Source organism: Stegodyphus dumicola, chromosome 1, assembly GCF_044657685.1.
Source record: "Stegodyphus dumicola isolate Sdum_Otavi_A_Nest chromosome 1, ASM4465768v1".
NCBI classification, from domain to species: Eukaryota; Metazoa; Arthropoda; class Arachnida; order Araneae; family Eresidae; genus Stegodyphus; species Stegodyphus dumicola.
Genome location: NC_140768.1, coordinates 174766450 through 174784832, shown reverse-complemented (window position 1 = coordinate 174784832; position 18383 = coordinate 174766450). Strand labels below are relative to the sequence as shown.

At 30.7% G+C, this 18383-nt stretch overlaps 1 protein-coding gene across 7 annotated transcripts in view; it reads left to right on the top strand.

Moving 5' to 3' along the window:
- Positions 1 to 17380, top strand: part of LOC118190646 (CD109 antigen-like) — a 418585-nt gene extending 401205 nt beyond the window's left edge. For all 7 annotated transcript variants that reach the window (XM_085823099.1, XM_085823094.1, XM_035361392.2 and 4 more), the window contains 5 exons: positions 724 to 882; positions 5759 to 5952; positions 14535 to 14709; positions 14867 to 14972; positions 16286 to 17380. In XM_085823099.1, coding sequence (XP_085679225.1) covers positions 724 to 882; positions 5759 to 5952; positions 14535 to 14709; positions 14867 to 14972; positions 16286 to 16470 — 819 coding nt within the window. In that variant the 3' untranslated portion in view covers positions 16471 to 17380. The remainder of the gene's footprint in view (positions 1 to 723; positions 883 to 5758; positions 5953 to 14534; positions 14710 to 14866; positions 14973 to 16285) is intronic.
- The last annotated feature ends 1003 nt before the right edge of the window (positions 17381 to 18383 follow it).

Sequence of the window (18383 nt, the reverse complement as noted above, 5' to 3'; positions counted from 1 at the left end):
CATTTTTTCAAAAATTGGAATAAAAACTTAGTTTAGTTTTTTTTAGTATTTTTCCTATTTTATTTTATATCAATTTAAATGTATTTTTGACTTTAAATAATAAAATAAAAATTCATGCATTTAAGGGTTAATTAATATACACTAAAGGAAAAAGAAAATATGGGAAAATGTAGAAATAGTATTTCATTCAACTTGTATGTGCATGAATATGTATGTATATGTATGTATACTTAATTTTTCTTATCAAGGCATAAAATTTATTGTATGGATTTTGTAAAGAGGTGGTTTTTTTTGGGGGGGGTGTGTTTTCTTAGATAGAGATTAGATAACTTTAGGGAAGGAATTACTGCATGGGGAATGTTTTTGTATCAATATTTTTTTTTTATATTAACAAAATTTTATTTGATTATTGACGATAGATGAACGGACTTCAGTAAATTAATTTACCAAAAAAAAAAAAAAAAAAAAAAAAAAAAAAAAGAAGAAGAAGAAAATAAATATTCAGTGGTGTATTGACATTTCCGAAAACTTTATTTTTGTCTTTCAGATCTTTTATGCTTAGCATTTTAAATATATGGGAAATAGTACAGTTACAACACTAACATCCAGTACGAAGGACAAAAATGTATTTCAGTTGTAATAATATTAGAAGTTATTATTGTTATGCCTTGATATATTTCACGTCCTCATATGCAATTGATAATTTTTAACATTTTCCTGTAGGATACAATAGTTGCAATGCAAGCTCTCATAGAATATGCTATACAGTCTCGCTTGAGAGATGTCATGGATGTTACTGTTACAATTGAGTATCCTGCAACAGGGTTCTCAAAGCATATTCAAATTGATGATAATAATTTCTCTGATTTGCAAACACTTGAAGTAAGAAATTTTTTAGATAGTTTCTGCAACTATTAATTACAATTTTGCCATTGAAATTAATTTTGGATTTAATTACTCTATATATGCTTTAAAAGTGTTTTCTCCCCTCCCTCTTCATGTTAATATTTTTTCCCTCATAAATCTTATATTTTGCACACATTTTCAGCAATTTTCAATATTTCAAGTTAAAAATTATTTTAAAATTATTTATTTAATATTTAAATTTTTAAGTTATCTTACTTTTTTGGAAAAGAAGTGAAATATTGCATTTTTATACCTTAGGTTCTCCAATGAAATCTTTCTTTTCCACAAATTGAAAACTAGTTTTTTTTTATCAATTAAAAAGTCATTAAGAAATGTTAAGTTTTTTTATGTAATAGACAAACCTTGATTGAGATTTTTTTAATAATAAAACATCATTAATTAATGGGAAACATTTAATACAAGTAAATGACTTTCCCTTCAATATATGGTCTTTAAATGTAACTGTTTTGAATAAAATAAAATGAAAAGTAACAACAAGGAAGTATTAATATGTTTATTGTAAATAAATTCTTTTTCTAGGCCAGAAAACTGCTAATGAAACCCATCTCATACACTTGTTTCTTTTGAGTTTTGAATAATCTTTTTTTTTTTTTTTTTTTTTTTTTTTTTTTTTTTTTTCTTTTACAAGGAAACCTATTGAAATTTTTTGACAGTTGTCATCAGAAATTGCTACAAAATGTTAGGGCTGACCAAAGATATGGATAAAACAACAAAGTGTAGCATTTCATAATTATTTGAAATACAGAGAATAGGGTGTATAAGGTGTCACACAAACCCACATACAGTTTCTGAAGACCAAGTTTAGATTGCCAAGTGTATGAATGAATTTACAACATAAAGTATGTATGAATTTACAGCATCATTGTGCAATAACATAGAATCTTGGCAAATGGCACGCATGTCATATTCCAGTGACTTTTGCTTGTACAGTATGATATGGACTATGGGCATATTTGGCTGTTAACAAGTACTATTGCTGAGTAATAAGCTGCAGGCAGTTACGAAATGCCACACTTTGCACCTATTTTTTTTTCATGCTTGATTACCCTTGGAAGTTTTGTTGTAATTGTTGTTGGGAAGTTTCTCAGCTTTTTTGCCACTTGTAAAATAAATATCTATGATGTTTCATCATCAGAAGAACCGATAAAAGTATTTTTCACATTTTCTATTGGAACCCAGTTTCTATTGGATTGTATCCAAGTTTCCAGAAATACATGCTATATATGAATTTTATTATATTAGTCAAAATGCTTAACCCATTAACCACCAAAACTACAAGAAACATTTCTTTTCTCATGAAAATAATAACAAATATTAAATTAAGCATTTATAACATAAATTTACATTGAAAATTAAAAAAATGTCCTTACCTGTGGAAAAAGTGAGTAGTGCGTTCTCGCAACGTCAGCGGAATAAGACTACGGATGTTTAGTGAGTAGGATGTTTCTTTTGAGTAGAGCGCAGGGTTACCTTTTAGCTGTATAACGTTTTATAAATCTGCAAATCACTCTACTTGTAATTAATTTAATATTAAAATACACATTGTATTTCTTTTTCAAATACAGATTATTTCAATAGAAAGATTAAAGCATGAAAAGCTTCATTACAATCATGATGTAAAGCTACATTACATACTTTGCATCTATATACAATCTGGCTATGGTACTCTTTACAACAAAGTCTTTTTTTATCAACGAACTTTATGATAAAATGTCTACCATCTCCATGCAATGGTTTTTGAATACTGAATTTTCTAGGTCTTCCTGTTGCTGATCTATTTCTGGCTAATTCTGCACTCTCAAAAGAAGTTTGCAAAAGGAATAATGCATTCTCACATCTGAAATCTAAAAGAGACTTTATATTTCCAGTAGTAAAAAGTGGTGATATTTAGTAAGTTTAGATACAGTCTCAAATCATATAATTTATCCATATTGTCAATTTGACTATTGTCAAATGCAAATTCTACTTCATCTTCCTGTACTGCAAACGTGATATCGATTCTCATACAACAGGAACAGAAATAAATGTCCTTATCAAAAGACCAATACATTTTTTCTTGAGGTAAAGAATGATATCCTGTAAGCAATAATATTCCAATAAATCTTCTCATATAGGCTTCAGATGCAATAAAATCTTCTTTTTTTTTTTTTTTTTTTTTTTTTTTCTTCTTCACCACTAGCCCCTGCAAATTCTGGAGGAACAACAACAATATCAGTTTCATTCTGGTCATTATTAACATTATCATCATCTGTTTCTTCATCAAAAAATCTTTGAAGGGATTCTTCTAATGTAAGATACCTCATTATAGGCATTTTTTAACAACCAGAATATCGAAAGGAATGAGTGAAAAATGAGATTAACTACCCGTTTCCTGCTGACGTTGCGTCAACGCAACACCTGTTTTCCATTTCTTCCCAACACAAATATAAACATCTGACTGATCTAATGTTCTGATAAACGGTAACCTTGACTAAAAATAGATCACTCATAAAGACGGCGATTCTTTCGTTAAATATTTTCAGCAAAAATACCTGGTCGAAAATTTTGCTTAAAGTATGACATTAATTATTATAAACAAAATGATTGTTGAGGGCAAATATTTTTTTACAGAAAAAGTCTTCATAATATTCCCTACACAAAATCATCTGCTGGTATAAAATATCTTAGGTAGTTATATTTACGTACACATTTATTTTGACCGTTGCGTCAACGCAACACCAGCGGCTAATGGGTTAAAACAACAAATATTACGATGGTACTAGCTGATGGCAAGGAAAGAAATGTTCAAGCTTTGACTACAGTGGTAAATGTTAATGTTGAAGGAAAGATAGTCCGTATGAAATTTATTGCTTTGCAAAAAGCAAAAGGTAACAGGACGTTACTTGGAACCAATTTTCTACAGGCTGAGGGAATAGTGCTCAAAATCCAGAATGGCACTTGGTATTTTAGTGAAAATCCACAGAAACAGTATCCCTTTTACAAAGAACCATCTGAAACTAAAGAGACTTCAAACGTACTAACATCTTTAAAAGCAGCATCTCCAGAAACAAAAACTTATGCTGACACTACTGTTGCAATACCAGAAGCAACCAAATCCGTGAAGTTGAGAGATGATGAAGGGAAACATTTGATGAGAGAACAATGGAAGAAATTAAATTCATTGTTAGAAGAATATAAAGCTAGCTTTCAGCCAGGGGAAGAGCCTACTCCTTATATTGAGCATAGAATCCAGACCGGAAATAATTTACCTGTTGCCGAACCACCATATAAAATGACACCCGCGAAGAAAGAGATGTTAAAAAAGGAGCTAGATTCCTTACTAGCTCAGAGTATCATTGAGGAATGTGAATCACCCTATGCGAGTCCTGTTGTGTTGGTCCCTAAACCTAATGGTTCCATCAGACTGTGTATAGATTATCGAAAATTAAACTCCCAAACCGTTCCAGATACCTATCCATTACCAAGAATGTATGATTTGCTAACTGAAGCAAAATCAACAAAATACATGTCTACCATTGATCTAACAGCAGGTTATCATCAAGTTAAAGTTCATGAAGCAGATCAAGAGAAAACTGCTTTTGTTTGTCCATTTGGTACTTTTAAGTTTTTGCGAATGCCATTTGGGTTGCGGACGCGTCTGCAACTTTTCAACGACTTATTGATAAATTTAGATCAGGGTTAAAGGATGTTTTTGCCTTGTCATATCTTGACGATATCATAGTGTTATCAGAAACCTTTGATAAACATTTATCAGATTTGAGGAATGTGTTTGAAAGACTTTCTATGTTTAAACTAAATGCTAACAGGAGCAAATGCCATTTTCTTTCTTCATGTTCTTTCTGAGACATAACTAACAATTCCTTTTTTATCTTTTTATCCACTTCAAGATCTCAATCTTCTGCTTTTTAAACTTTTTAGAATGACTATAACTGCTTTTAGAAGGCTGAAACTTACTTCTTACGTGAATTTCAACTTCCCCAGCAGTATCATTTAGTAAAATATCATTATCATTATTTAAAACATTGCCATTCCTTTCTTATTCGTCACCAGCTTCTGCAATTTCTGGAGGAACAACAACAATATCAGTTTCATTCTGGTCATTATTAACATTATCATCATCTGTTTCTTCATCAAAAAATCTTTGAATGGCTTTTTCTAATGTAAAATACCTCGTTCTAGGCATTTTTAAACAACCAGAACATGAACCAGAACATCGAAAGAAATGAGTGAAAAAGGAGATTGACTACCCGTTACCTGCTGACGTTGCGTCAGCGCAACACCTGTTTTTCCTTTCTTCCCAACACAAATATAAACATCTGACTGATGTAATGTTCTGATAAACGGTGACCTTGACTAAACATAGATCACTCATAAAGACGGCGATTCTTTCGTTAAATATTTTCAGCAAAAATACCCGGTCGAAAATTTTGCTAAAATTTTCCTTAAAGTATGAGATTAATTATTATAAACAAAATGATTGTTGAAGGCAAATATTTTTTACAGAAATAATCTTCATAATATTCCTTACACAAAATCATCTGCTGGTATAAAATATCTTAGGTAGTTATATTTATATACGCATTTATTTTGACTGTTGCGTCAACGCAACACTAGCGGCTAATGGGTTAACTCTTGGAGATTGTTTTGAATTGTATTTTTATTGTTTCTTCTACTATAAATCTGTCAAAACTGCATTACAGATTAAATTATGAAGATCAAAATTTTAAAGTATGTTTGAATTTACTCATTTTAAAATTAGTGAAACCTTATATTGTGCATCTTAATTTATCATTATTTTTTTGTACTTAAATATTTTTTTATGCTGATCTAGATACCTGAAGCTCATGGTGCAATAATAGTCAAAGCTCAAGGGTCAGGCTTAGCACTCATTCAACTTTCAGTTCAATACAATGTTGATCGAAAGCATTTAATGACACCTCCTCCTATACCTGCTTTTAACCTTGAAATAAAACCATATTTTTCTGGCCGTAATAGGTCTCATATCACTATCAAATCCTGTCAAAGGTAAATGCATTTCTTTGTTTCATTTCTCAAACTGAATTTACATATATTGCGTCATTTACAAATATTTGCATATTTTTTACATATATTTGCTCTTTTAACCTTCTGCCAACATACTACGTACATAAAGAAGGTAATGTGTTTGGTTCAAAAATTTATTGTGAATTTTCATTAAATAAGCCCAAATTCGAGTACCCACATCTTTTTACTATTTTGTATTGATTCCTGTCTGTCACTGTGTATGTACGCTGGTGTGCAAAAATTAAGGACGAGACGGTTTTTTCAATATAACTTTGTACAAAAGCTTTCCAAATCAACACATTTAATACCGTAAGATCCCCAATACGTAAGGACATGAGTAATGTAAGCAACACTTACTAAAAGAGAAATCAGAGATGGGTGTCCAGCATGAAACGTCCGGTCTTTAATAGGGGATATGATCTCCCCTGACTGCTAGGCAGATTTCACAGCGTCTGCCCATGCAGAGAATGAGGGTGTCAATGAGTTGTTGAGGCATTGCTGCCCATTCGTCTTGCAGTGCCAATCGAAGCTCCGGAATCGTTACTGGTGGTAAGGTACGAGCTGCCAAGCATCTGCCTAGAAAATCTCATACATGCTCGATGGGATTGAGATCCGGAGATTGTGCCGGCCAATCCATACGTTCAATATCCTCACTCTCTAAGAGCTGTTCGGCAGCTACTGTGCGATGACATGCTGCATTGCCGTCCATCAAAAGGAATTGCGGACCCTAAAAAGACACACATATGGAAGAAGAATCTCGTTACAATAATGGGTACCGTTGACTGAACCTGCGTCGAATATGTGAAGGTCATTACGACTACCAAGCATGAATGCCTCCCCAAAGGAGAACACCGCCACCTCCATACCTGTCTTTTTCAATGATGTTCGAGGGATGATTGCAGCTTCCCCGCTCTCTCCAGATGAGTATGCGATGAGAATCGCTACTCAGACTGAATTTGCTCTCATCTGTAAAGAGTACTCGTCCTTATTCATTGTCTCTCCAATTCCGGTGTTCCCGGCACCACAGAGAACGCCTTCTCTGATGGACAGGCGTTAGAGGTACACACCGTACCTCTATAGTAAAATTCTTATTTTCAGTACCGTACAGGGCGTCGTGCAAACAGACCACCACCATGCAGTCTTTTGGCCACAGTAAAACGCGATATCGGTCGCCTGTGTTGTGTGTCTAGCGATTTCTCCCGCTGTCTGCCGCCTGTTTCTTCTGGCCTGTAAGGCAATATACCGGTCATCTGCAGGTGTGGTTCCTCGTGGACGACCACTACTAAACCCCCGGATAGCTGTTCCTGTAGTTTGAAATTGTCTCCAAAGTCGTGAAACGATGCTGTGAGCAATTCCGAACTCTGCAGCCACACTTGTCACACTGCGGCCTTCCTCCAACTTCCCAATGATTCGACCTCGGGTAAAAGCATCCAGATGTCGTCTAACAGATTGATTATTCACCATTTCTAGCTGATACAGCAACTCGGTGGGATTTTAACTGCTATACGGAGTGCAATCTCTTTGCCAGAAATACTGATCCTACACCAACAGCATGCTTTATACTACTCAGACACTCCCCCATTACGTCTACCTGCATATCTGTGCATGTGCTACCGTACATCACCTTACTTAATCTCCTGATTGGTCTTTCTGTCCGCTCTGCCTCTTCGTTCAGCTGATATGCTAATTTTTTGACTTCGTCCTTAATTTTTGCACACCAGTGTATGTCTGTGTGTTTTCATCCACAATAACTATTGTGTGAAACTTTTAAAATCTTCTGTTTTTTGCATTTAAGCTTTCTACATTCATTTTAAAAGTTGATTAAAATTTGGGTAAAATTAGACAACCAGAAGTGATACTTTACGTAAAGCACATGAACGCCTATTACACCAGGGGGACTCTGAGCATAAGAAATACACATGAACTTCATGGCTCCACTGAAGCATAAAAAGGATGCTCACTGTTTTTATCTCCCGTCAATATATATACATAAGTAAGGGAGGTATTGATTTCAGTTAAAAAGTTCAATAATAAGTTTCCAATGAATAAGCACGAATTAAGATTCTCACAGCACATTTTTAACAATGTCTGTCTGTCTGTGACCGACAGTTTTTTTTAGTTGCTGTAGCTCTTATATCTAACTTCCAAAAATTCTTATTTTCAGTATTTTTATATTCTTTTACTTTCTAAACTTTCTACATTCATAAAAAGAGTTGATTAGGTTTTAGGATTTTTAAAGCTGAACAATCAGAAATGGTACAGTACAGGAAGCCCATAATTGTCTTTCATGGATAATTGGAAGTTGTACTTAGTAGTATTTATTAAATTAGTAGTATTTATTGGGTTGGCAACTAAGTAATTGCGGATTTTTTTTAGAAAATAAATTTTTTCATGGAACTAAATAACTTTATTCTGTAATATATTACCCATTTTGATCAATGACCTTTTGCCATCTTTCAGGCAGCATCATAATCCCATGTTCGTAAAACTTCTGCTTTTTATTAGCTTCTGCTTTTTGTACGATTTGACATCATCATCATTATTGAAATTTTTACCATTCAAGGAGTTTTGTAAAGATTGAAACAAAAAGTAATCAGATGGCGGAAGGTCAGGACTATATGGTGGATGTGGCAAAACATCCCAACCAAGCTCCAATAATTTTTGCCGAGTGACCAAAGATGTGTGTGGCCTTGCATTGTCATGATGGAATACAACACCTTTTCAGTTTGTCAATTCGAACCGCTTTTCTTCAACTGTATTGTTTAATTTCGTTAGCTGTTCACTGTATCAGAATTGATTGTTCAGTTGGGTGGTAAGAGTTCAAAGTAGACAGTTTTTTTTTTTTTTTTTTTTTGTAATCCCACCAAACTGATAACAAAACCTTCTTTTGATGAATATCAGCTTTTGATGTTGTTTGAGTTGGTTCACCTGGCCTGCTCCATGATCTTATCCATTGATATTGTTGTAAACAACCCATTTTTCATCACCAGTTATCAGTCATTTTAAAAATGGATCATTTTCATTACATTTCTTTAGCAAATCACAGCTGTTAATGTGTTGCGTTAAATGCGTTTCTTTCAGTTCGTGAAGACCCCATGTATCGAGTTTTTGAACATAGCCAAGTAGTTTTAAGTGATTTTCAATGCATGTATGTGATACATGAAGCTTCTCTGCAATCTCACGTGTTGTACTGTGACGATCCGAATCGATTATTGCTTTGATTAGGTCATCATCAACTTCAACTGGACGACCAGAGCATTTTTCATCTTTGAGTGAAAAATCACCAGAACGAAATTTGGCAAACCAATTTTGACACTGCCGTTCTTTTAAGGCTTCGTCACCATAAACAGCACATAACTTTTTAGGAGCTTGCGATGCGTTTTTCCCTTTGTGGAAATAAAAAAGCAAAATATGACGAAAATTTTCCTTTTGATTTTCCATTTTTCAACAAACGCCAAACGAAAACTATGCAACCGATCAAAAAACGTTTTTTACTGATTGACAGCTAAATTGCCAACTATCAAATAACAAAATGTGTTTTACATTTGTACTACGTCTGCAACCCTAAAAATTCAACTGAAGCCATCTATGAGTGAAATCCGCAATTACTTAGTTGCCAACCCAATATAATTAACATTGAGTTGTAAAGTTTTAAACAAAGTAGAATTTCTTTACAAACAATCAACCGGAAAGGTTAGTTTATTTGAAGTGCAATGCTAATTCATTGGTCATATGCTGGCCACATCAGATTTTTTTTGTGTGTGTAAGTGCTAATTTAGGTGTTTAATTTTATTTATTATTTTTATATTCAAGCAGTTATAAAAATATTTCCCTTTTGTTTGTGTGTTGCGTTTCTTGCAAGAAATATTTTTTGTTTAATTGGTATTTTTTTAATAAAAATTGGATTAATTTATCATGTACTTTTTAATAAATTTTGACTATCTGAAAGTCATAACCTTATGAAGTTTAATACCTTGTCATAAAGAATTGAAGGAACAACTCTATAAAACGCATGTAACATAAATGATTTTGCAGCTGAGAGCAGATAACTTCTGCAAGATTTTTATTTCGACATGAATAACATAGCTTCAAAAGGCTGAATTGCTTACTTTTGCAAAAATTAAATTTAAATAATAACATAGGAAATGTAATATAAAGTAGTGTAATGAAAAGTTGATATTGCATTTTAGAGACACACCGGAAAATTAATGAGATGTGTGGGTACCCACTGACTATAATGCAAACTTCACAGTATTTTTTTATGCTGTTTAATAGATTGTATAAGGAGTTCCTGTGGTAACAAAGTATATTCAAAATGAATAGGTTCTTTGAAGCTCTCGGAGAGTTGTGCGTGTGTGCTGCATCCCTAGTGCCTGTGAACCGCTCCATCTGCAAGATTCCTTTATTCTCTAGATAATCAATTACTAGTGCAGCATAGACTAGCATTATCGTCCATTATGAGGAAGTTATTTATTTCTTATTGCAGCTCTAAATAGCTTGACATATGGATCAAGAACATCATGCCTGTTCATAGTTGCCTATTCATAGTTCCCTGTTCAGAGTTCAGAGTTGCCCTAGTAAAAATATGTAGATCAGGGTACCCATTCAGAATGAAGCCTGCCCTTACTCTGATTCTGCTATCTTCATACTAATGCTTTTCACAGATATTTTCAGGTTTGTTGTATATGTTTTGCTCCTTCCAGATTTTAACATTTCTGGAACCACTCTGCAAACAAAAGCAAGACTGCAATAAAGAGAGCTCAGTTTATGATACTCTAATCATGATAATTTTTGCTCCGCAACCCAAGTTGGTGGGACACAAGTTGGAAGTTTCCTTTTATGGAACCCTAATTTATGCAACCTATCACTAAAAGTCTGTCCAGATAGTTGAGTTTGTGTAGCAGTATTGTCAGATGTCATTTGTTTGCTACTTTTAGCAGTTGTTGAGAAGAAACAATCCTGAAAGTTCACGTTAATGGGATATTTTTCAATCCTGACCAGATTTTCTGCATACATTACTAGTGTATTTAAATCTTTTTCAGTTTCTTAACTTTCTTTAACTACTTTTAGGCCTTTAGAGACCTGTGTCAGTGTTGATCTTGCGTCCAATCTCTAAATCGCATGTCATTTTTTACAATCTATCAGATGTCTTCCCAACAAAATGTTGCACTTTCCAAAATTTTATCCGATTATTCAGTGTGCTTCTTCAAATTAGAATTTAAAACTACTTGTACTCCTTTTCACAGTGTGCCAAGGAATGAGTGGAAAAATTTTATTATTTCTATGTAGTGAACTTTAATCCCATTGGTTTGTGTGATAAAAGTTAACCCTGAGCTATCCAACCAACAACCTTTCATTGTCTTCATTCAATAGAATTATATATGCGGTTACAGTTATAGTTTTATAGTTGTTCCTTTAATTTTCCCCATCAATATAATTAGTAGAGTTTATTCCTTATTTTCCAACAGTCTTTTTATATCTCAAGAAAAGACACACTGTTATCTTTAACTATATATTGAGCTTTTCCATTTGAAATCCTGTAATAAGATTAAACTTTTCCAATTGTTAAAGTTGATTTCTGTTACATGTATAATACAGTTGGCATTGTATTACACCCACTCATTAATAAATCCTTAAATTAATTTATCCAAATTCGTTAGATAAATTTTATATTTGAGATTAAGCAAAGACTGTGAAAAATATGGTTAATATTAACAATAACCACATCTTTTAGTTAATGTGATAAATCGTGCAAAATAATCACATTTACCCCTAAATATTAATAAATACCAATGACATCTGGTTGATGTGATTATTTAAGCATAATAAACCAAAATGTCAAACTCTAACTTAATTTTAACAAGTAATATGAAGTGAATGAAATTACATACATTAGCAGTTTTCTTGGGAATGAAATTTGGTCAGTGTAACACAATATTTCATAATATCATTGCTCTTATTTATCATATCAAACAAATTACATGACACACAAACAAGGTGACAAAAAATTGCATTACAAATATAATGTTATTACATTTGTAACAAACAGTAAATTCCAAATTACGCCATTATGAATACAGTATTCTTACATTTTAAGCAAATTATTTATTTTTCCAAGAAGAATGTCTGTAGAATTGAAAGTTATAAAGTGTTTGTGATTGTTTACATTTGCAGCAATTTGAGTTTCATTTGCAATATTGAAATCCTTGATCATTCGAATTAGAATCCTAATGAGCACATTAATGCCCCAAATATTGTGCACACATTGAGTAGATGATAAACAACTTTCTTGGCTTGTTTAATTTCTAACACTCATGATTGAACAAATTTCATTAAATGGTCTTGCTAAGCCATTAACTTAAAAGTCTCCATCTTCCTTGGATTGCATATCAGTGAGATATCAATTCGACATCTTGAGTTTAATTCATTTATTTTAATTGGTTCCACAATAAAACCTTTTCTTGGAACACTTTGTTTCTTTTCACAAGGTTCAGAAAGATTTAAAATATATCATTATAATCTTGAGTATAATGTTCTTTGTTTTAAATTCTCATTATTCTCTTCTGCCAGTCTTGACCAACTGCAATATAAATCTCTTAAATTATTTGAACGTTCTCCTCTCTAAAAAAAATGATAAATAACTGTGTCATTCACTTTTTGTTTTCAACTGCAACAATGAGTTTTCCATTACTACCAATTCTTGTGATACCATTTCTTAATAGTTGTTGATAATATTCTGGTGATTTGCCAGAAACCTTCTTTTTACTTTCCTTATCTTTTGAAAAGAAAAATTAATTACACTTTTCTCATGTAAGTAATTCATGGTTTTTTCATTTTTCAATTTGAGTATGTCCAAATAATTATCAAAACATGACTTCTTGGCTTTTAAATCATCATTCATTGTGCTTACAAATAAAATTTGTAAAAGTTTTAACATAGTTAAGGGAAAGACTGATGATGAAACATCAAATTGACCATATGCAGAGCATAGAACATTCAGATCTATCGAATGTGAAGTATATCCTGAAAAATGCGAGCTCCTTCATCTAAAGAAAATGTCCAACTGATTTTGTCTAGCTGTTAGCAACAGGCAAAACAAGTTTGCGCACTTGTAATAGCTATCATGTGTTCCAACAATAGTGAAGCACTGAGCAGAAAAAAAGGTACTTATGGGCAATGGCAAATCTCTAACTAAAGACATTGAAAATTATTGCATTGCTGGAAATTATTAATAACAGCCAGTTCATATGATAAATTCTCAAAAAATATTCCAATTAATCAGTTTATTTGGTTTTTATTACTACTAGCCAGATATTATTAATAATAAGCATTTAATTGCTTTGACTTATAACACATTTATTTGTTCTTTGCCAACTTATTTGAAAGATTGTATTGGAGATTGGTCCAATTGCCACACTCATGATGTAAGATAACCTGAGATAACATTACGAAAATTTCTTTTTTCATGTTTGTAAATTCTTTTGACCTACTTGTTATAATTTGTGTATTATTATTTTTAATCTGGAAAAGAGGAACTGTTAGTTGAACGTCCATAAGGTAACTTGCATGCGTTTTGAAAGATAAGATGTTATAATTAAAATTTAATTATGGAAAGTATTTTTGTTTAGTTTTGCTATGTTTAAAATTGCAAACATAATCAGTTATGTCAGTATATTTGAAAGCAAAGGGTAAATATAAAACAGTTTAATTATTGTATGCTTTATTAACAGAAGATTTTTTTCATTTCATCTACAGTACAATTATAGGTTTTTAATTTAATTTATGATATAGTTATATATTTATTAATGTTTTGATTACTGTTAAATTAACTGAAACAGGCATGCCAAAATTTCTAGGTATTTTTTATAATAATGATAGATGAAATTTTATCTGGCTTGAACAGATTTTTTTTTCCTTTCATTAAAATAATAAAAAAAAGAAAAGAGAAAACTTAATAAACTGGCATGCATTCTTTTTTATTTTATTAATTTATTTATATATTTATTTATTTTGAAGAAATGCATCCAAATTTATAATTAAAATCACTTTTAAAATTAATTTTCATGAGTAATGTTCTAACATGTGTTAATTTACTAATTAAAAGTGCTGTCCATTTAAGTTCTAAAAAGTAAATAAAAATATAAAATATAATTAATAATGGTTTAAATTTTAAAAGCTTGGTCATATTAAGACAAGAGGAGTTTTAATTGTTAAAAAGAGTGGTATATGCAAAGATGTCAGTTTTATACTTATTTGTTAGTAATTGGTGCTTTATATTATTTTTACTTCATGTGTATCTTTCTGCTATTTTGTAATATTATTAATCTGCTGTCCTTTTCATCAGATAACATGTACATGTATTGATGTATATGTGCTGATCAATACATTTGATATATGTGATATATCATATGTATTGTGAGTTATAAATTGTCATATTGATATAAAAATCTTTAAAAATTATGATAAGGATATTATTAATATAATTATTTTTATTTTGCATGGGAATTTGCCTTTATTTATTTTCAAGAATACATTACAGAAATATTTTAACTCAATTTTTCTAGCTGGACTTTGCAATCTGAAAGTAAAGTTAGTGGAATGGCTGTATTAGAAGTTGGCATACCAACAGGTTATATAATTGAACAGCATGAACTTCATGGATATGTACGCTCCCATATAGTTCGCAATTTAAGAGAAGCTCGTTTTGAAGAAGGCAAAGTGACATTTTATTTTGAATATGTAAGAAGTGTTCTAAAACTGTTGAAAATTTAAATTAAATTCTTTAAAGATTTAAAATTATATTTATGTAGAAGGATTAAATATTTTTTTTTTTTTTTTTTTTTACAATTTTTGTTTTTTCCAAGAAATATTATTTTAAATTGTTAAAATTTTGTAGCTTGATATAGCACCAATATGTGTGACATTTACTGTACAGCGATGGTATCCAGTTGCGAATCTGACCCAGTATTTACCTGCTAAAGTATATGATTATTATTCTCCAGGTATGTATATACTAATAAAAATCATGAAATTATTAAAAATGGATTTTGTGGTCATTTAAATTTCAAATATAATGTAGAACTGAATATCTTTCTTAATAAATTTAATTTAATGAAATTTATTTCATGTGATTATTTTACAAGAAGTCATTTTTAAAGTATTTATTTTTAAACTATGAAACTAATTTAATTACTAACATATTTTTAAATATTTTTCAGAAAATTTTAACATCATATAGATTTTTTTGTTTTTATGTGTTTAGAATATTTAAGGTGATCATTATCACTTTTGTATTCATATTAATGTGATTTGAACTGTTTGTTAAATTTGCATTTATTTATAATTTCTGAGTTTGGCTGAAGGGTATAGAAATAATTGTCTATGACTGGTGGCAAGGGAGAAGGGTTAAAAAGTCTTTAGATACCATCTGTGGAGTGAGTAACTCAATCATTATTGAAATGTTAAATGTTATTAGGTTTACGATCAATGACTTTTATCTCTTGCACTTCTTTTCCTAGACTTGAGTTAAATGAAGGAGGGAGAAGAGGAGAAAAGAAATCAGTAGCCAGTACAAAAGTATTAGATGCTAGAATAACAGTTCTGCAGCTAGTTAATTGATTAAGACAAAGAAGACAACTAATATCTTATTTGAAAATAGTTTTGGGAAAGATTTTGTTAGTGAAACTTGTTTATAATCCTATCACATATGAAGGAAACTGGGCAGAATTGAATTATGCAGCCAAAAAATAACTAAAAATAGAAATTGTGAAATAAGCAATTTAAATATAAAACTCTGATAGGTTTCCGAACTTAATACTTTAGAATTATATATTTCATGATCAGAAATTACCATTTACATGTATGCATTTTATTTCAAACAGAATTTTAAAGATTAAAGTATGAGAATTTACTTTATTCTGTGATAGCTTTCAAGAGCAATCTATTCATTTCATAACTGAATGCAGATGGTATCCTGTTTTATCTTTTATCTCATTTCCAAGCTCTTCCCTTCACTCTCCTAGATCAAAATAATTATATGAATTACTTTATCAAAGTAAGATATGGAGAGAGATTTGCTTCTTATAAGAATTCAGTGACTAGTTCTCTCTTGGAAAGTATTTTTAAGAGATTTCGGTATTAGTTTGTCACTGATTGCAAATTAGTGCATTTTGAGAGCTTCTTTCTCCATGATTATTTTTTCTCCAGGAATAAATTATTCTGCAAACTATTATTTATTAGTTTACTATTATTTTACATGATCATGTTCTTAGAAGTTAAATGTGTGTGAATAATAATTCCCTTAATTATCTTTCAGAGAGATATAATGAAACTATGATGGATATGTATAGTCTATTTGTGCTCAATATATGCCAAGTTTGTGGATCATATCAGTGTCCATATTGTCCTGTCTTCAGTTCATCATTCACCCTATGCACAAATACATATTTATTGCTTCTTTCTATAGCAACATCAACATTATTTCTGCTATGGTGTATATAGACTTTTAAATACTGTATTTATAAAATTATGAATAATTACTCCTTCATTGGAGTTGATAAGTATATGCCATATTGAACTGTTTTTGTAATATATTATAATTATGTACCATTGAAAAAAGTGGGCAGTATTCTGAGAAAACAGATCTGATGAATATTATTTCATACTGAAATAAACCATTAGTGATTTTTTTTTTCCTTTGAGAGAAAATGTATAAAGCTAATTGTATAAATTTTTACTCATTTGTTGACACTTAAATGATACATTTTCCTTTATGTAAATATATTTTGTATGTAATAAAGCCATGCTACTTGTGTGAGAAAGAATATTCAGATATTTTGCAATTTTCTTTTATTTTAAAGAAAAATTTACTGCTAGATAATGTTTTATGAACATTTTATTCATAAATGTATGTTTATTTTTAGTTTAGTTGTAAATACAATGAAGATTTATAGTTATGTATGAAATATTAGGATGTATGTAACTCAAAGTCATACTTTATTTTTATTATAAAAGTACCGATTATGTATTTTACTTAAAATTGTGTCAAATCTCAAAAAAACTTATAATGAATGTTTCTCAATGCATTAAGAATGCAACTGATGTATATAACTGTATAACTGTTTATTCTTTCATGATTTATGTAAATTTTTTTGCCACCAGTTTTATGGGGCACTTTCCTTTATAAAGTAACTGTATACTTCCATAATTAAATTTTTCTATTGCTTTTAACATTAAGTTAAAAATTGAAAACACTTTATGATCTTGTAAAATATAGTGTTACAAAGTACATAATATGGGAATTGGATGTATAAAAGAGAATGTGTATATATTTTTTAGTTTATACACAAATTATACAGTGCTCGTAGAACAAAATCCAAGAAAATAAAACATATGTGTAATTTATAAATTATCTACAGAGGTTCAGAGGTTCAGTATTTTTCAGCATTTCAAAAAATATTCAGTGATTCCATGAGTCTACCTGCTTAAATGCAGATATTCAAAAATAATAAAAGGAAAACTTTTTTCACATAAAATATGGAACAAAAAATTCATTAAGTTTTTAGCCTTATGCTTCCTGTAGGTTATGATGAAATGTCAGAATTGTAAGATAAAGCAGAGTAAATTATTTAAATAGTCAGATCTTTATAAAATTGTTTTATCAGTATAGGGGATAAGATTAATTATTTAATGATTAAAAAAAGGAGAGAACAAAAGTATTATTTCATAAATAAAAAGGAGCCAGTATTATAATGCTATAATATTGATGAAACATGAGTACTTACAATTTTGGGGCATATTTAATAAAAACCTGTGCTGTATAAAGCTGTAGAATCACTGGCAATTTAAAAGCTAAATATATAAGCACTCATTCCATAATAATAAAATTTGTAAATCCACTCAAGATACAATCATCATTAGCATTATATATATATATATATATATATATATATATATATATATATATGTAATAATAATATGAGCACAAGGAAAAACCAGAGCAGTGTCGATGCATGCTTTGATCTGTATTGAAGAAGATTTTCATTGCGTAGTATGCTAATAGTGCTAACTTGGTAATATCTAAAGAACTTGGCAGTTGAGGCAGTTTTAGTTCCATTTTTATTTGCAATTGATATTCGTGGCCCCAATCACTTGGCACTCCAGTCGTGCCTTTCCATTGAAGATTTACATCTTTGATATTGTTGAGATAGAAAGCAAGCCAGCGAAATTACATCTTAGCACAGTAGAGAGCAAAGCTGAAGTGCGTAGTTATGCAAGATGGAAGCACGCAAAGAGAAAAGTTTTGGTTTGCAATTTGGTGATTGGTCAAGAGCATCTACATTAATGGTTATGGAAGATTGCATGATTAATTTGAATGACGCAATTTAGAATTACAGCACTATTTTCAGCGGTCG